Source organism: Sturnira hondurensis, unplaced genomic scaffold, assembly GCF_014824575.4.
Source record: "Sturnira hondurensis isolate 20B ecotype Veracruz unplaced genomic scaffold, ASM1482457v3 Scaffold0013190, whole genome shotgun sequence".
NCBI classification, from domain to species: Eukaryota; Metazoa; Chordata; class Mammalia; order Chiroptera; family Phyllostomidae; genus Sturnira; species Sturnira hondurensis.
In genome coordinates this window covers 1,282,692-1,302,861 of record NW_028085821.1, presented here as the reverse complement: position 1 = coordinate 1,302,861, position 20,170 = coordinate 1,282,692, and the positions used below count along the sequence as shown (strand labels likewise).

At 44.0% G+C, this 20,170-nt stretch overlaps 1 protein-coding gene across 1 annotated transcript in view; it reads right to left on the bottom strand.

The window, feature by feature from the left end:
- Positions 1–17,276, bottom strand: part of ANO6 (anoctamin 6) — a 196,927-nt gene extending 179,651 nt beyond the window's left edge. The window contains exons 1-2 of the mRNA XM_037061152.1: positions 17,201–17,276; positions 13,997–14,191 (exon numbers count right to left, since the gene is read on the bottom strand). Coding sequence (XP_036917047.1) covers positions 13,997–14,191; positions 17,201–17,276 — 271 coding nt within the window. The remainder of the gene's footprint in view (positions 1–13,996; positions 14,192–17,200) is intronic.
- Between the last annotated feature and the right edge of the window lie 2,894 nt (positions 17,277–20,170).

Genomic DNA, 20,170 nt, shown 5'->3' with positions numbered 1-20,170 from the left:
CACACAAAATGAGAAATGTTATTTCACACACCTTTTGTACGAATTAGGTAGAGATTATGTTGTTTTTATACCACTAAATTCAAAACAATTCAAACCATGACGGTAGTGATTTTTTTGTGTGTTCCTGTTTCAGTTCCATCATTTTTCTCTGTAACACAGTTATCTCTTTTAACAGAGATTTTGCTCGCCTTCAAACTTTTAGATAATACTCAATGAACAAATTTTATTCTTGTAGACAAACTGAACATCTGAAAATGTTTCTGTTTATAATTAATGCCCATTCTAATGACAAGTAAAAGATACATATTTTAAAAGCACATATTTTACTAAAAATTCACATGATCAATACCAAAAACACTACTCTTTAGACTTTAACATAAGATACTTTTAAAATCTTATATTGTCTAATGTTCTTATTTCTTACACATTTCTTCAGTGTAAAGCTATCAAAATATCATTTCAATTTTATTATAAATTTTAAACTACATTCTTTTACCTTTCTTCCAAAAATTCAAAGGGATGGTACAATTCTATTGTAAAATGCATCCACTGGAAAGTCCAATTTAATTATTGGGTTTTCATTTCTCCATTTTAGTTGTTTTAATGACTGCGACTACTTAGTCATCAGTAGATTTTGTGCCAGGAATTGTCCCTCATCCTTTCATATATTAACATATTAAACTTCTAACAATCCTATAACATATCATTACCCCTTCCATAGTTCCGTATTACCCCCACTACATTTTTTGATACGAAAAACAATAATCCAAAGTTACAGTAACCTGCCTGAGGGTTGCTCTAGGTCCAAAGTCCTATCTTTCCAAGCATACCATATAGCTTTTCAATATTAATATCTTTCATTTACTCATTCAACACAGATTTATCAATCACCTTCTACATGCCAGGCACTCACTGAGGTGACAGTTCCCCTCAGATGCTCAGTTTAATAAAATAGAAACAAATTACAATGAGCTGCATAACTGAAAGATCCAGCTGTGGAAGAAAGGCAAAATTTCTCATGAAGAACAGCACCAGTAAGTCTGGCCCTGGCAATGCGGCGCAGTTGGCTGGAGCATCATCCCATAACCAGAGAGTTACAGGTTTGATTGCTGGTCAAGGCACACACCTGGTTGCAGGTTTAGTTCCTGGCCCAGGTGCATACAATCCCTGGCCCAGGCACATACAGGAGGCAACCAACGGATGCTTCTCTCTCGCATTGATGTTTCTCTCTCCCTTCCTCTCTCTCAAAAAGCAATGGAAAAAAAATGTCCTCAGGTGAGGACAAAATTTCTTTTTAAAAAGGTAAGTCTCAGTTAAGACATGGGTAAAAACAACTAGTCATAATATTAACATTAGCTCATAATTACCAAAATTGTACCAGGCATATAATCCTGCAAAGCAAGATCTTTAAAAATTATATCATTTTGATACACTCACCCTTGAAGTAGGTTCTAATATTAGCTGCATTTTACCAAGAAGGGAAAGTCACATTAATCATTTAAGGTCGCACAGCTAGTGACTGAGTTTCAATAGCGCTGGTCTCTGTCTGAAGAACCGGGCTAAGTGTCTGATGAAAACACTTGGGACAGAGGGAGGATAAAGGACTGACAATGATGGGCAAGTAAAGGGCGGGAAAAGGAGCTCGTGTGGGACAAATAAAAAGGACCACAGGCCAGCAGAGGAGCCCACTCTTCTGCACCACAGTCAGCCGCAGCACCCCAGGATGCTGGCCCACATCGCTGGCCGAGTCCAGGAGAAGCTGTCTGTAACAGGTGGCAGAGATCCTCTTCAACACAGGGAGGAGTCATCCTCTTATTTCAAGTTCCACTGAAAGCTGCTAACCAAACTCGGTTTTCATTTGCAAATCCCAACCTTAAGGTCAATGTCACCTGATCCCTTGTACCTACACTTACCCAGGGCTCTGGGGGAGGGGGCAGGTAGGGCAGGTAGACCCCTCAGGAAGAGAGACAAAGGACCCAGTCTCTCCTTCACCTCTCCAGACCCAAGTGTAGGCACATTCCCAAAGCACCCAGAGCCCCCGGAGAGTGGAGTTTGGGTGTGCAGGGCAATGAGGTAGCTGAGAAAGTCAGAGACCCAGGATAATCTCCAATTCTGAAGACATTTAGAGAATGAGGTGCCAAAACTGAGCTGCCAGCATTCCCAATGGTCAAAAACTGGGAAGGGGTTGGTGGGAAGGACATCCAAGTCAAATGGGTTTTTCCAGAGCTGGTCAGGGATCACTCCCCTCACCTGCCTGGGGACTGCCTCCCGTCCAGTGAATGATGAACTCTGAGTGATCCCCCATGCTTCCACAACCCAGTAGTGACTATGGAGTCATGTACAACCCAGAGCACTGTGAATACCATCCTTACTCTCACCCTCCTCTGTGCTCCTGTCATATTCTAAAGGCTCAATTTGTAATAAAAGCTATTTACTGCTTACTTGTCTCCTTGCTCACTTCTTGTGCATACACTGCTACAGTGATACACACACACACACACACACACACACAGGAGGACACAGACTGTTTACAATGGCCTGGCAGCAACTGAAAGAATGTGAACTAAAGTCCTTACATTCATGAGCCACTTACTGGGGGGCCAACTAAGTGTCAATCCTAGGACCTTTTGCTAAGATTTCCTGAGATTCCCCTGAAATGGGTTTCTTGGAATTTGGAGAGCTCAGTCAGTCTGAAGATCTGTGATAGTTTAGGAAAAAAGGCACACACAGTAATGACCTCTTTGCAGAAATGACATGATGTTCTTCAACTCCTTTGTCTTTAAATGCATGTGCCTGCAGCCCAGCTGCTGTCGTGATCCCCCCACCCTGAGTTTTCGCACACGGCGCAACACACAGCAACACAGCAACACCGCACAGCAGCGGGGAGGACTTAGCGCTCCCTGAGCTGAAGAGGAACAGTTCCCATGACTGCTTTTAACTTTTATTTATTGACTTTATTTAGGGGGAGAGAGCGAGGGAAACAGATCTGTCGTTTTCATGTATTTATGCATTCATTGGTTCATTCTCGTATGTGCCCTGGCCGATGGTCAAACCCACAACCTTGGTGTAGAGGAATGAGGCTCTAACTAACTGAGCTACCTAGCCAGGGCACCTGTGACTGCTTTTAAATACAAGAATGCATGAGGATGGTAAATTGTAACTGCCCCTTATGAAATGCGAGTGAAAAAGCCCCACCCAGCACAGTACGTCCCACCTTACCTCCTCCCACCTTACCTCCTCATAACACCCCCACAGGGCCAAAGAAACAGGCTCAGAGAAGCCTAGAAACTTGCCGCAGGTGGGATTCTAGGCGACAAAGCCAACGCAAACTCTGGTCTTCTGACAGCAAGATGCTCCTTTTCCCCTCCTCACCACTCTATCAACATAGCCTTCACCCACACTTTCTTCCCTTTAATTTCTTTTTTGCTGTCCTCTTAGGGATTAACTTTCCCCCAAGAAACTAAGGAGCTCTGTTTAAAATATCTTTTCCTAGGTAGCATCTAAGATAAACAAATTTGTATTGTTTCTTTACTATTTGCATCACTTAGAAACAATGGTAGATTTCCTTTGTCAGGTTTTTCTCTTTTTTTTGAAAAAGAGTATCTTATGTTTCATACAAATTAAGCATTCAGAGTTTAATAAATAACAGAAGGAAATAAAATAACAAATGAATGCAACTGTTTCCAATCATAATATAAATAACAAAACTTGAAATAACTTGAGTTTTTATGTGGGAAGGATACATCATTTTTGCCTAGAATTTAGGGTGAAGTAATTTCTCCTAAAAACAGCACAAGCTAGGGAGGGGGAAGGGGGGAACACTGCTTAAGGTGTGTGTGTGATGCCACAAGAAAGACCAGCATCATTTTGTGTATTCAAAGACTGTTTTTCCAACATCTAGATACAATAATGTCTGGAGAAATCAGGACAAATTCAATTATGTAAACACAATCTTAGTTTATATAAAACAAGCTTTATGAACAATCCTACAATTTGCATAATTATACTTTGTGAAAGAACATCTATTTACATGAGGATGACCTGCGGCTAAAGTTCTGCCAAAGTTAAAATAAAAATTATAGAAAAGAGAATTTTAAAAACCAAATTCCTTTTCCCCCCAATTTCAAGTATTTGTATTTTAAAATGTGGGCAACAGTAGCATTTCAATGTCCTAGATTGAAAGCATTAAATATAAAAGCAACATCTGGACTTCACAAAAGAATGTGTTCTCTTTCATTTGTATTTTTGGCTACTGAATAACTTACTGCAGCAAGTTTTTGCAATTAGTATTCAGTGATTTAGCCAGGGCAGTAATAAGTACCAGGGCAGAGAAAGGTGCCTATTAACCCTTCGACTTATCTTCTAGGCAAACCTTCCATCTGATGCTTTGGCTGAACAGTATTTGAATTGCTCTTTGGTACACATCCAAAATATTTTGTTGTTGACTTTTTCAGCTAGTATTCTGTACACTGGTTGCCTCTTAAAATGGATGCTAATTAATTTTACGTGCGATATTAAAAAGCAAGATGAAACTATAAAAGAAAGGCAGTGATGACAATGACTCAAGACAACCCCTCGATTTTATTAGATTCTCGTAGCCTCTACCTCTTCATGAGTCACCAATCAGCCGAGAAGCACATTTCCCTGCCTGAAGGGAACTGGGGAAGACGCTTCTCCTTTCTAAAACCAGGGATGTTTCCCGGGACCCAGCCCTGAATGCACTGCATTGAAAGCAGATCAAGAAGCTTAAATCCTCGAGCATGAAAAGCCTCCATTACAACATAAGAGAAAGAGGAGGAAGAATACAAAGATGAGGAGGAGGAGAAAGAGAACAAAAATGAAGAGTAAATAGCATCCTGGGATGATGTGCTTGGAGTACCGTGTGGGCTCAGGCAACTGTTTCTACTTAGAATGTGAGTTCAAGTGTGGCTGTATATTAGGTTCAGTACCAAAAAATGGTACGAATAGCTGGTAAGACTCTTGGTAGACAAAGTACTTTTTAAAAAGTGCAGGTTGTAGCTTTTTTGAGGGGCTACTACAGTTAGATTTTAAGGCTTCTGATGTCGAATGACTCTGAATATTTCATGGTTTCCTTAATTTCGTGACTTGCATGTGGTCGCATAGCAAATGCATAGGAATCAGTATCAACAGTAAATTTTGGGGTTTTTTTAGAGTGTTGCATTTTGTTTTTTAGAAAATTTGTAATAAATTATGTATATTTAAGCAGTTTATATGTTTTGAACAGGTTTTTTTTAGATTTTATTTATTTATCTTTAGAGCAGAAGGGAAGGAGAGAGGGAGAGAAACATCAATGTATGGTTGCCTCTCCTGTGTCCTCTGCTGGGAACTGGCCTGCAACCCAGGCATGTGCCCTGACTAGGATTTGAACCTCAATATTTGGGTTCTCAGGCCCGCGCTCAATCCACTGAGCTACACCAGCCAGGGCAAATTATGTATATTTAAAAACACAGTCCCTTAACAAATGTTTGTTGAGCATCTGCTACATGAAAGGCATTACGATATGCAGGCTGTGGAATACAGAGGTCAATGAGACAGCCGACTGACACTCCAAGACCACTAGCTTTCTGTTACGATGTATTCAATCGGCTACAATACAAAACACAACTGCGAAGTAGGATAACAGAAGAAAATTCCAAGTACTGTCAGCTAGAGTGAAAACTTTTAATAAAATACAATTATGTCAATTCAATGTGCTACAAATAACACTTTGAGAGTTCAAGACTATCCTTTAAAGCTAGATTGTGGGATTCTTAGTAATTTAATCTTCCCTCAATAATTCCAGAATTTAAGTAATATCTCTGATGTAAATCTTCACAGGAGTTTTAATGTGAATTTCTTAGTTTCTGAAAGTGTTAGAAAACACTTTTAAATTTGTTAAAAGTGTCTTGGTTTCTAAAATGGATAGCAAGCAATATGTGTGACTATTTCATCCATTTGAGAAAAAAGAAAAAAGAAAAAAGAAAGGGGTGTGTGGAACTTGTTTACTCTTCCCAAGCTGAGTTTGTGTTAGATCCAAAGAATAATGAGAATTGTAAGAGGAGACTGGGGAACCTTTTGGAAAGTAATTATTTGACCTGTGAGTTAAAATCTGGGAGATAAATTGTGGCTGTGGATTTGAAACTGAAAACAACAAAAAGGAAAAGGGCCAACCTGATGGGAAAGGGCCCACCTGACTGTGCTCAAAGAGAAACACTTTAAGGACAGTTCACTTGGTTTTTCAGTTGTCATCACCCTCATAGAAAAAAAGATTACATATAGATACAAAGATAGATATAGATACAGAATAGAGATATGTATCAGAATGATCCCCTTGCCATAGCAAATAAGGCAAGGACAGCACCAAGCTGTATCCTTTGAGAAACCACAGCACATTTCGATGCGCTCCAGACACTTCCTCATCCTGGTCCCATTCCTTCACTATCTTCTGGCCCCTCCTATGGTTGGCTCAGGAACCACCTCTATAGAACCACCTCAGATTCGCCGAAGCAAAGTCACATGCACTCTCCTTGGTACCAGGACTGGCCCTGGTACACATCTTGATTACAGCATTAATCACAGATTACTGCAATTCTCTATTCACTGCCTCCTTCCGAGATAGTGGGATACCGGACATCAGCTAGGACTGGAAGCCAGCTGAATGCCTCACAGAGTAAGTTAAGTACAACCAACATTTTTATAGCAAATAACTAAGGGAATTTCAAAAGCCATAAAAGAGAATTCTGCTAGGGCCATAAAACCACTAAGCGTTATGTTAATCAAATTATTTTAAAAGAGTAATTCGGCTTCTGGCCAAGATGGCACTGTAGGCAGACATGGACTGGTTTGCCTCTTTGCACAAACACATCAAAATTACAACTACAATACAGAAGAACCATCACTCAGGAACGTCAGAAATCGAGTTGAATGGAGGTCTGACAAGCACAGAGTTGAAGAAACCACATCCATCCAGACTGGTAGGAGGGGCGCAGATGTGGAACAGGCTGGGCCCACAACCACATGGATAAAAATTCGGAAGGGACACCTCAGGAGCGAGGGGTCCCAGGCCCACATACCAGGCCCCCAGCCCAGGATTCCAGCGCTGGGAAGGTAAGTCCCCACAACTTCTGGCAGGCAACTTCCAGAGACTGACTGGTGGAGGAGGCTGCTAGAGCCCTTACGAGTTCCTCTTGGGGAACCCAGACTCCCTCAGTCTGAGCTCCGGCACCAGGCTGGCATCTTGAAGGGCACCAGTGATATACAGGGAGAAAATGAAGTGTCTGTCACTGGGGCAAGTACAGGCCATTGTCCCTCTGCTGCATCATCTCCCCCAGAGAGCCAGCAGTCTGGAGCCACATCTGAGACTCCACCAACCTGAATAACAACGTGTGACCCATGTCAAAGACCCACAGAGGCTCTGCCCAACCCGACTTATGGACCCAGACAAGCTACTTTTCCATAAGAATGGCTGGTCTTGGCTCCTAAATCTTACCAGACAAGCAACAGCTGGCTTCAGTGAGCCCTAGCGGCAACCACATTAGAGTCACAGCTTGGCTTCACCTGGGAGTCTCCAAGCCCAGCACAAGTAGCAGCCATCTCAGATTGCTTTATAGCTCAGGCAGGGTGGCCCCTTGCAAAATACAGGTGGGGGCTGACCTTGGCCTGGACCACCCAGGAAACCCCAGGGCTAGCACACTCAGTGGACAGCTACAGACCATGTCAGAGCACCACCACCCTGCCCCTGCACAGCTGATCCTCCACGGAGGGCAGAGGTTGGTGGTCAGTGGTCACGGCCAATCCTTGCAGCTGACTGGCCTGGGTAAATCCCTCCCATTGATTTGCCAACAGCAACCAAAGCTCAACTACAACAGGAGGGTGTACTCAGGTCACAGAAAGGGCACACCTCAAGTACCCAGCTTGGGTGATACTGGAGGCTGTGCCCCTGGACACTATAGGACACCTACTACATTAGGCCACACTACTGAGACACAGTCATAGTAGCTCTAGCTAATACAGAGAAACAAACACAGGGAGGCAGCCAAAATGAGGAGATAAAGAAACATGGCCCAAATGAAAGAAAACAACAAAACTCCTGAAAAAGAGTTAAGTGAAATGGAAATAAGCAATCTATCAGATGCAGAGGTCAAAACACTGGTTATAAGGATGATCAAGGAACTTAGTGAGGACCTTAGGAGCATAGAAAACCTCCAGTCAGAAATAAAGGATACACTAACTGAAATAAATAACAGTTTATAGGGAAACAACAGTAGAGCAGATGAAGCCAAGAATCAAACCAATTATTTGGAACATAAGGAACCAAAAAACAACCAATCAGAACAAGAAGAAGAAAAAATAATCCAAAAAAAATGAAGGCAGTATAAACAGCCTCTGGGACTTTAAGAGGTCCAACATTCACATCACAGGGGTGCCAGAAGGAGACAAGAAAGAGCAAGAAACTGGAAATCTATTTGACAAAAGTGAAAGAAAACTTCCCTAATTTGGTGGAGGAAATAGACATATAAGTGGAGGAAGCACAGTCTCAATTATGATGGGTGTAAAGAGGCCCACTCCAAGACATAACATTTTTAAAAGGCCAAAGATTAAAGATAAAGAACTTATATGCATGGCCCATAAACATGAACAATGATTGGGGGAGTGCCAGAGGGAATAGGGGGGGCTGGGTGGAGGCGGGCAAAGGGAGAAAAATCAGGACAATTATAATAACATGATCAGTAAAATATAATTTAAAAAATTTAAAAAGAGTAATTTGTTTATTCATTCTTTCAACAATGATTTGCCAGGCTTCTACTGAATATCAAGCACCATTCTAAGCACAAGGGACACAGAATAGGAAGCACGGAAGACATCTGCCTTTGGGGAACTCACGTTTCAGAGGACAGTGAGCAGGAGAGGTTTTTTTGTTGTTGTTTGTTTGTTTTTTAATTATAGCAATGCAATGTCTACAACGTTAGGGCTATTTTGCATGTTTTCTAGAAGATCCAAATGGCCTAGTCCCAGTCCCCAAGGAACTTACACTCTAGTTGTGGGGATAATTAATGCAAAGATAATGAACAACAAAAGCAAAATACAAGGCAAATGCTAATTGGTTAGAAGAGGAAAAGAAGGGGTGTGAGAATTCACCGGTGGGCACTTCAGGCTCGGAAATCAGGAACAGCTCTCTGGGTTTGGCGCAGACAAGGGAAAAGAGGAAGTGAGTCCGCAATCACAAGGAAGGGGAAAGGTCTGAGCCAAAGAGGACAAATGTGTAAGACTTGTTGGAAGAACAGAAAATGCTCCCCTCCTGCAAACCTGTTACATTCTCCTTGTGCCATGACTTTCCACCTAGTAATTACCCAACTCAAGTTCGAGACTCATCGGGACTCCTCTCCGCTTCCTGGAAGCAGTCCGTCTCTTCAGACCTCACAGACGCTGACTCATTCCTTACAAAGCTCTCAGACTCACTCATCTCTAATCCCACGATCACTTCGGGCATTTCTGAGCCCGACTACTGGAAAGGCTCACCTCTACCATTCCTCTCTTCAACCTATTTCCCAACATGCTGTCAGGGAGATCTTTCCAAAAGCAAATTCAATCCTATCACTCTTTTCCTTGAAATCTTTCAGGAGCTCCCAATCACATATGCAGTAAAATCCAAAATCCTTAAATTGTGCTAACAGTCTTCATGGCGCAAGCCCTCCCTGCCTTTCCCAGCAAGGTGACCTCCCCCTTCCACCACAGATGAATTCCAGATGCTCCTGATCTAACTGCCTCTGTCTGGCCCTTCAACACCTGGCCCACTCAATCCCTTCTGAGAAGGTGCCTGCCATTCTCCACTCATGGTTGTATACATACCTCAATAATGGCACTTACTGCAAATATCTGGTTCCATGGAACCCATCTCTCTCTCCATGGCCAAGAGCTGCATCTTATTAATTCGTAGTCACCCAACACTCAGCCCAGCACCTAATCTTGTACCAGGCACAGCACATTTGCTCAATTAATGTTGATAAAGCAAAGCTGGGGCTGGGAGACGATTTGCAGGTGATCAAACATAAAGCAGGTAGTGAGGTGATAGAGACTGTGCAGGAAGACAGTGAAAAGAGCTAATTAAAACAACCGAGAGGTACATCGGAACCATTATTCTCTCAGAGACAATAGGCCTCTGCCCACCACCCCCAACCCCCACCCCCGCCCTGTGATATGACAATAAGCTGTGGGGATCAGACAGTAAATTCTTTCCTAAACAGACTGGGAATGCAAAATAACCCACCACCTAAACCAAAAGCTTTTTGCCCAAATTGACCTGTTTCTGTAGCCCCCTTCTTTTGTAAGAACACTTTTTCTCCCTCAGTAAAGCCTGAAGGTGGAAATGAAAGAAACAAAGTAAAACAACATACTAAATATAATAGCTACATTCTGGCTACAAAACATGTTTCCATCACTTTGTATGTCAACAGGAAGAGATGTTGAATGCAATGCACTGATTAATTTGGGGGTGGCGGAGTGCGGTCCTGGGGGCAGCTAAGGACCCTCTTTCGCACACCAGGCACACAACGCAGCACCTGCCTCGGCACGAGGTCTCCATCAGAGCCACTGCAACAGGGCTGCAGGCCAAATAGTTCCTGCAACTACATCTCGGGTTGGTCGTTGAAGTTCATGGAGAAAATGAGTGGCCTTTTGCAAAAATGCTCTCAGGACAACAGGCTGCCTCATTCACAAACCTTTGGGCATAATTTCTGGTGGACGTTGAGTTAAGCAAATATGGAAAAGATACCCATGGTGAGATTTACCATCTTTGATTCTCTAGATTGGTTCGTGCCAAACAAGGAGGCAATCTTTTTGCTTAAGGTACTACACAGTTCTCCACAAGTAGGCATTAACTCACTAGTTAAAAAAAAAAAAAGCCCCCAATCCCAGTCTAGTAGAGGGTACATACACTTCCATGCACTGTTTTCCATGTGTGGATAAAACATCTCTATGATGCAACCAGGAACCACATTAGTTTAAAAGGTTTTCTTTTCTATCTCTTGCAAATTAGCTGGTAATAGATGTTTTACCCAGAACTTATGTCAAAATAACTCTCCTGCTCTGAATTATAAAGTTAATATTTATAGAGAGATTGCATTGAAATCTTCAGTACCTGGGTGGGTTTTAAATGATTACACAACTATTCGTAGTGACCGCCAAGTACTAGGAGAAATATGCTACTCAACAGCTTTTACACAGCCCTGCATTACAAAACTAGAGGCAGAGGTTAAAATCATAATCTTCGTTTCATCAGCGTTTCCTCTCCCATAGTTAGAAATCATAATTACTTCAATAAAAGGCCGTATAGCATCAGCCTGCTTCCAGTGACCTTTTAAAAGGCTTTTAAAAAATGTTACAATGACATAAACTTTCCACTGGCATGGTAAACATTTTCTCTTGATATAAAATCACTGCAACCCACATTAAATTTATGTAGCAACCAAAAATTGCTGAAACATATTGATATTTGTTGCCTGATAGAAAATATGTTGAATTGACCTGTAGACACAGTAAAATATTCCTATCAGTAGCCAATGGAGGGTCAGATGAAGGAGGACCAGAGATATTTCATTTTTTCTTAAGTATATCTACACAGTGTGACCTCACAGAACTAGCATAGATTACACCTGTAATTATAAACAAAAAGAGCCTATTGCCACACACTTAAGAAAAATTTTATGATGCCTCAACATGTCAGCCTAGACCAGACCAAGCTAGTTTTCTTCGTAAACTGAGATCTACTGAAGGCCCAGGGAGACAAACGAAGCTCAGACTGTTTAATTTCCATTTGGGTTTTTACCATTATTTATTTACCATACTCAATATAAACAGTGACACCTCACCATAACCGATGACACTATTTTCAAATCAAACTGACTGCTAATTTTATAACTTTTAAAAGTTTGCTCCTATGATTTATATTTTTATGTAATTGTGATTTACTACTAAAACCTGTCAACAGCATTTTGCATTACCTGACAGCTGGAGTCACCAGGTGGGAAGTGCATTATTAATTTGTGCAGGTCTTGCAAATCAGAAAACCTGGGTTTGAACCTTAACTAGATGTGTGAGAAGCTGGCAGATCAACCTGTGAGCTTAAGTTTTCCTTCCTATTCAAAAGAAAAACACTATTTGCTCCCTCCATAGAAATGGATACCTAGTAAGTTGTTCTTAACTGTGACAAATAAAGCTGAATCATGGAGTAAAATCCCCTCTATTCAATTTGTCCCTGGTCAACCAGGAAGTTATCAAGTACTAGGAATTAAAATGAGACGTGACTGCAACAGCCAAGATATAAAAACAATTTAATAGTCTAGCTACAGATGAATGGATAGAGATGTATGATAATATATGATATGAGATACATGTATGTATACACACACATCTTTGGTGCAATAGTATTTAGCCACGACAAAGAAGGAAATCCTGCCATTTGTGACACCACAGATGAAACCTGAGGCCATTATGCTAAGTGAAATAAATCAGATATAGAAATACAAATCCTGCATGATCTCACTTATACGTGAAATCTAAAAGAGATGAACTCATATAAACAGAATGAGGGGATTGGGAAATGTTGGTCAAAGTTCTAGTTGTAAGTTTTGGGGATCTAATGCACAGGACAGTGATTATAACAACCGTGTCATATACACTTTAAAGATGCTAAGAGAGTAAGTACATCTTAAATGTTCTCAACACACACACACACACACACACAAACGGCTACGAAAGTAATCACCTTGCGATAAGTAAGAGTATCAAATCAACACATGGCACACTTGAAACTTACTCAGTGTTCCATGTCAACGCAATCTCAGCAGAGATGGTAAAAAAAAATAACCAAATAAATAAGCAGTGGCTAGACTGTGAAAAGAAGAAAATCCACACCTAACCCCTAAAATTAAGTTACTTTCTAATGTTATTAGAGAAGACTAGGGCTTTAGACCATGAACAGGAACTGTTACATTTTAAAGTGCTCTGTCACCCAGGAAATCGAGGCGGAGTCTGTGAGACAGACCAGCGTGGTAATTTAATTTTCAGTCTTGCGGAGGGCCCAGTGTCATCTGTTCCTCACAGTGTTCTCTTTAGGGATCTAATTTTCTCACTACTGCTGTAATTGTTTTCCCCTTCCTGGCCTCCTCCCACCCCTCTGATTTGCTTTTCTACCGTGAAACATTCTCCCTCCGTTCCTTTTACAATCTTTATGCCTTTTTAACTCTAATTAGGAATGGGCTTGCCCCGCCCCCAAGCTCCAGAGGCCTCTTGACTCGTAGGAAATGCCTGCGGTCCACCCTACCTAAGGGCTTCCCCCTCTGCTCACCACCTCGCGGGCTCTGCGGCAGAAAAAAAAAGGCTGCCGGCCCGTGGCCACAAATCAGTTCCCCGGGCCGCCCCACCCGGTCCCAGTCCTGCCTTCCAGATCCGCTTTCACCTGGAGAGGATTCGAGTGGGTCGCACCCCTGCTCTCCGACCTTGGTCGGCTCCCCCAACCCAGCCGGCGGGCGCGCCGCCCACGCCGCCTCTCCGGGATCCCCGCCGCAGGTTCGAGACGGAGAAAATGACCCCAGAGTTGTTGTCTGAGTCAAGACTTCCCGCGCGGTGGCGACCCAGCTGTCCCCAGACCGTGTTCAAGGGCTGCGTCCCTCCCGGTCCAGAAACCGTCCTCGGGGCCCCGCGCGCCCCGTGCCTCCTTGGCCTTCTCAGGGGCGAGCCCCGCCCGAGAGGCGGCGCGGGTCGGCGGCCCCCGGCGGCTGCATTGCAGCCCCCGGACGGTGAGGCGGGCTGCCTCCTCCCCGCCCGGAGAGCCCTCCCGAGCTCCGCCGAGCGGCCGAGGGTCCCCGCAAACCCGCCCCGCGGCCAGTGCGGCGCCCACGCGCAGTCCCCAACTTCCTCCCGCGTGGGCTGGGGCTCTGGGTGTGGACGCGGGGACCCGCGCCGGCCCAACCCAGGGGACAGGGGACCCCTTGCTCACCGATGTCTCCATCCTCGTCGTCGTCCTCCTCTAGCTCCATGTCCAACAAAACGTCCCTGGTCATCATTTGCACGGCTCTCCCGGAGGAGGCTTCGAACTTGGCGCGAAGTTGGCGCTCCCGGAGTCCGGAACTGCGCGGCTCCTGCGGGCCTGCCCGCCGGGTGGGGGCCGCGAGGCGGGTCTCGCTCCTGCCGCCTTAGGGGCCGCGGGGCTCTGCCCGCGCTCCGGGAAGCCCTGGCGAGGCGGCGGCCGACCCAAACCCGGCGCCCCGGGCTACCACTCGCCACTGAGCATGCCCAGTGCGCGGCGAGGCCGGCTGCGGAACGCAGAACTTCCCCCGGCTGGCGGGCGGCTCCGAAGGAAGTCGGGAGGGCGAAGAGAGGACTGGGCGCTCGCTTCTGCACGCGAGTGACCTCGCGGAAGGGCGAGGCGTGAGCAGGGGCGGGTGGGGGTGGACGGGGCTCCCCAAACGCTGCCCCCAGCCGAGGCGGCTCTCCATTCTCCCACCCGTGTAGACATATATATGGGGCTTGCCTTCTTTGAAATCTGTTACTGGAGAGTAGAAAACGCGGCTCTGGCTCACGCTAAGAACCCTGAAGACGAGCCCCTTAGAACCACACTTAAAGGCGCCGGGGAGCCAATGGAGAATCTCCAAATATCAATGTATCTGACTCTAAGGGGCGAACGAGTATTCTGTAGGGAAAAGGGGGAGGGAGGTTACAGGGAAAAAAGAGGCAAAACTCGTACGTAGTTTTAAAAAAAGAAAAAGAAAAAGCGAGATCGAAAGAAACACGTTCACAAAAGGCCGGAGGATTTCCGCATAAAGTGAGGTTAAAGAGAGAGAAGCGCCCCCTACCCTCCGCCCGCGGAGCACACGCAGGGAGTGGTCGAACAGGGTCGCCGAGGGTGCAGCCCGCGTGGACCTTGTAAAGCCTGGTCCTACGCGACGGAACGGCGAAAGAAACGGAAGACCTCCGCCTGTAAACTCTAAAGCACCGTGGAAAACTATAAAACCGAAACAAAGAAAGTACGGAAATAAAATTGAGGCACAGAGTCAAAGAATGCATTCCCGAAGGCCAAAAGGAACAGTAAAACACATTCAAAGCGATTTCTGTATTTAACAGATATGGGATAGTTTGAACTCCAGGTTCCTAGGATCGCGCACCTGCAGAGCTTTTTCTCAAAAAGGCTGGGGAATTTAGATGGGTCCGTTTTTACTTCTCAGAAGGGATAGAGGTATATTTGAGATTCTTATTATGTTCATTGTCTAACACTGCTCATTGAAACTTTTTGTGTTCCCCACTAAAGTACCAGAATTATCACGATAATTGGGATGGCACTAAAGGTACTGTGCATTTTATTTTCCCATACACATATTTTTGGTGTTTTTATGTGAAAGAAATAACATTGAGTTTTATTATAAGTGGGAAACAGCCATGAATATGTATTTTAAGACATGAGAAACCATACTTTTAAGAACATATCCAGAAAACACTATACTTTCCTCTTAAGGAACCTTTCTGAATAAATAAAATTGCTTTTAAAGAGAAAGCGCAGAACTCTGAAGATAGGTGGGGGTCGGGTGGGGAGTGGAGATGGAAGAATACAGAAGAAAAAAGTGAGGAGAGAAAAAAAATGGTTTCTTTTAGTGAACTCTCTTCCCAGTGCTTGTGGGACCTACTGTAATAGAAATTGCAGAACTGTTTTGGTTACATGACCTATTTTCCCAATTTTTGTTTAACAAGTAAGTACACAGTGATTTTTATGTGCCGGGCAGAGTTTTAAATGTTTTAGTTTAGTTATTTAATTCCCATAACAACCCCAGGAGTCATTACCAGTCTTTTACTCATGTGTGGGGCAGTCGAGGAACACACAGAATCACACAGGAAGTAAGTGGCTGGGCCTGGATTCAAACTCAAACAGCTTGTGCCAGAATCTGTATTCTTAGTCATGTGATAAACCACCTCCAGAGACATTTCTGAATCCATTAAAAACAACAACGAAAAACCCCACCTTTCCCCCCAACCAATTCTAAACTCTCAAAGTCTCATCAACTCCCTGCCACAGTTCTCTCACCAAGCGGTCTGATTTTCATGGCCTAAAACTTTGCTCAAAGTTAATTAGTAGTTAGAAAACTCTTGTGGTTGATTTTGCAAAACGTTTCAGAGTCATCTAAAATTCTTCACAGACCTTACAGCTCACATCTTTCTTGCTTGATAGATGTTGCAGAAAGACACTGCTGGCCGTGTGACAAGGTGACTCTGGCTGGAAGGGAAATGAAGTATTTACTTTGGTAGCTGTGAGTCTATTATTGGTAAATGCCATTATTTCATTTAACCCACTTTATTTCTTGCAGCTTCTCTCATGCATTTTTTCTCTGAGTAATATATGTTTTAAAATAATCAAGGTAATAGGCTTTTGTAAGGACCACACCTATGACCCTGAAAAATTATCATCAATATCACAAATAGTTTGTGAAATAACATGTTCTTAACAACATGTGGGCAAGTCAGAGATCACAGACCAAGTAGTTTCCCCTTCATTTGTCTTCTGATTAGTTACAAGCTTCATCTGGCCACAGGATGCTTTTTCTCTGCCCATCCTTTAAACCTGGGTGCTTCTCTGGCTTCGGTCCTTGGGCTTCTTCCCTTCATCTCCCTTATAACCACACAAACTGTTCCAAACAGGGTCAGATCCATAGGCATTCAAGCAGTTAATTCACACAGGGTGCTTGAGGTCTTAGTGTTCTGCGGTTGCTGGCTTCAAATTCTTAATAATGTTACCTTTGAACTTTTGTGAGTGAAGTTCAAAGAGACAATGGAGTTGTCTGAGTTCACATGCAGTCCTGCCTCCTGGGGGTAGGTTCTTGGTGCCAATTCCCCCATTCCCTGGAATCTCAGCCCTGCCAATCCTCCCCTCTGCCCCACTCAGGACCAGGACCTGGGGGAGACCTGGACAAGGGCATAGGGAATGTCAGGATCATGTGTAGGTGCCCATGGTATCTTAGACTAGGACATAGTGGCAGCTGTGCCTTCCCTAGGCTGGCAGTGCCACAGTGCACCCAGTGGGTGCCCCTGGGGATGAGTCTCTTGCCCATCCCCTATTACAGTGCACCCTGGCAGGGAAGTTGCAATCTCCTGCACTTGGCCCCTCCAGCATAGTCTGGAGCATAAAGGCCATGGGAAGAGGAGATACCTGACTCACCTTCCCCGCCCTCAGCCAGAGCATGGTCTGTCAGTCCTACAAAGTGGTGGGAGAAGGCCTGGGAGCTGGTGGACATCATGCAGTCTTTGAACAAGGGACCCTCCATTTTCATTTTGCACTGGGCCTTGCAAATTGTATAACTGACCCTGATTCAAAGGTTTTTATTTCTAGTCCAGATCTGTCTTCCACATTAACAAATGGTATATCCACCTGCATGTTAGACACCTCCACTTGGAAATTTGTTAGGCATCTCAAAATCTGCTTATAATTTCTTCAGAAAACCTGTTTCCCTAAATCCGGGAAAGGTAGGAACTAGTTACACACACCAATGATTTGAGAATCATTTGACTCCTTCTGCTCTCTCTTATCTTTTAGAACCAATCAGATGCTAAATATGGTAACATCTACCTCCTGGATATCTCAAACACATCCTGCATTTGTTATCTATTGTTACATTGCTGTATGACTGACTGAATACCAGGAAATTTTATCTGAGACTTGAAGGAAGAGATTAAGACATGTAACTATCTGAAGGAATGGAGTTTTAGGCAGAAGAGAAAACATATGCAAAAGTCCCAAGGAGAACAAGCAGAGGTCATAGCAACTGTAGCATAATAGGCTACCTCAGAATTTAGCAGCTTGGAGCAATAATAAACAAATAAATATCACAGTTTCTGTGGGTCAGGAATCTGGGAGCAGCATAGTCAAGGGGTTCTGGCTGAAGGCTTGATGGGTTTGAGATCTGCCCCTGAGATAGTTCACTCTCGAGGCAGTTCACTCTCAAGTGGTGCTTCTTGTCAGCAGGAGCATGGTTCCTTCTGCACGCACCTGTCTGCAGGCTGCTTGAGCATCCTCATGACACCGGGCTGACTTTCCACTTTCCCCACGAGGAGCAGTCCAGGAGAGTGGGTGAGGGGGAAGCCACAGCATTCTTTATGACCTAGGTTTGGAAGTCACACACTGTTACTTCTGCCTTTGGTTACGCAGGCCAAGCAGCTGTACTTGCTGTGGGAGGGAATAAGCATACAGGAATGTGAATGCCAGAGGCGGGGATCATTGGCAGCCTTCTTGGAGGCTGGCTGCCACACATCTCCTTTATCGCTGTTCCCATACGTAGCTCTGTTAAATGACAGGCCAAAACGGAGTCACCTTTGGTAAGCCATATCACCAAACCAATCCTTAGTGACCAACCCAAACGCAGTTTCAGCCTCTTTCACGAGTGAACTTTTAAACCAGTCTGGAATTTCCTGATCAACACTAGTGAGGCCGTCTGCCTGATTAGTGCCCCTGACTTCTAACAAAAGGTGTCCTTGCCTGAAATAACCCATTCGTTTAACTTCATATTCTTCCTTCTTCCTGCATGTAAGAATCTTTCATCTTGGACAACCCATTGGGTCACTTTCCTTGTTGGTAAGGTGAATCAGGATGTTCCCTGATTCATGAATTATTTAATAAAGCCAACTCTATCTTCAAATTTACTTGGTTAAATTTTGCTCTTAAATGCTGCCATCATTCTTTGTCCTTAGTCACTAAAAAAAAAACCATACGCTGGCTACTTTTCTGGGTGTTGGGGACTCAATAGTAATCAAAGAACAAAGATAGAAAACACCGCCCTATGACTTTCCATTATTCTAGTGGACAGAGGCAAATAAATATGTACATGTCAGGAGACGATGGGAGGTACTCGTGGGAACAATGAAGCAGGCCAAGAGCAACAGAGGACAGTGGTGGGGGGGGCCTTTATGCGGAGTAGTTAGGGGAAGCCTTTCTGATAAGGTGGCATTTTAGTAGAGATCTGAAGGAAGCAAGGGAAGAAGACAAGTACAGTAAGCCCTTGAGGGAACAGAATTTTAAGAAGAGGGAAGTCCAGTGCAAAAGCCTTGGGAACAAGCATGAGTAGGGTCCCCAAGAAAAGCAGAGAGGTTATGGTTAGTGCGGCCCTGAGACAGAGGAGAACAGGGGTAGGAGGTCAGTGTCGGTGGGGAGGGTGAGTGTGGCTCATCACTGCGAGCCGTCAGAAGGACTCGGGCTTTTACTCTGAATGACACAGAAAGCCTTTGGAAAGATTTGAATAAGTGGGTGACATAATTTAGTGTTTTTTTAAAATATTCTGACTGTTTTATGAAGAATACACTAGACTGTAGAACAGCAAGTGTAGAAGGAAGGGGGCCATTTGAGAGACACATTTTTTTCATTTGGACAAAGGATGATGGTTTTGAACCAGAGTGGTTGGTAGATGTGCGTTGTGTTATGTTTTGAAGTGTCCCTGAAGAAAGTTGCTACTGTTCTGGATATGAGAATGGGAAACAGAGGGAGCTGAAGATGACTCCAAGGCTGGGACCTGAGTAATGGGGAGAATGGAGTTGCTATTTTTGAAATGTGGAAGCATACAAGAGAGTAAGGGGGGAGTGGGGGTTTTGGCTTTTGGACCCATACATTTGAATTCAAGATTAGACATCCATGTGCCAATATCCAGTAGTCCTGAGTCTGGAGTTTGGAGGGGAGATCAGCACTGGAGATATAAACTTAGAACTGGATAAGATTCCTTGAAAAGTTGATCTGTATAAAAAGATAAGGCCCGAGGACTGAGCTCTCTGACTCTCCACTCCAACACTTGCATTGGGAAAATAAGGAAAAACCAGCAAAGGAGACTGAGGAGGAAGGAGTGTTCAGTGAGGAACAAAAAACAACAGAAAAGGGTGAGATTAAGTAAAACATTTTTCAGAAAAGGAGGAAATGATGTCCTGTGTCAAATGAATCCAATAAGGTGGCTTTGTAAAGACTTGAAATTTTCTTGTAGCTTGAGTAGTTTTCTTCACGTAGGAAGAGAATTAACCACTGGTCTTAGCAATGGAAGGGCATTGGTGACATCAGCAGTTTCAGAGGAGTAGTAGGTGACAAAAGTTGAAGTGGATTCTCTAACAGGTTTTTCCCCACATGACCCAGCAATTCTCCAGTTCCCAGTGGACA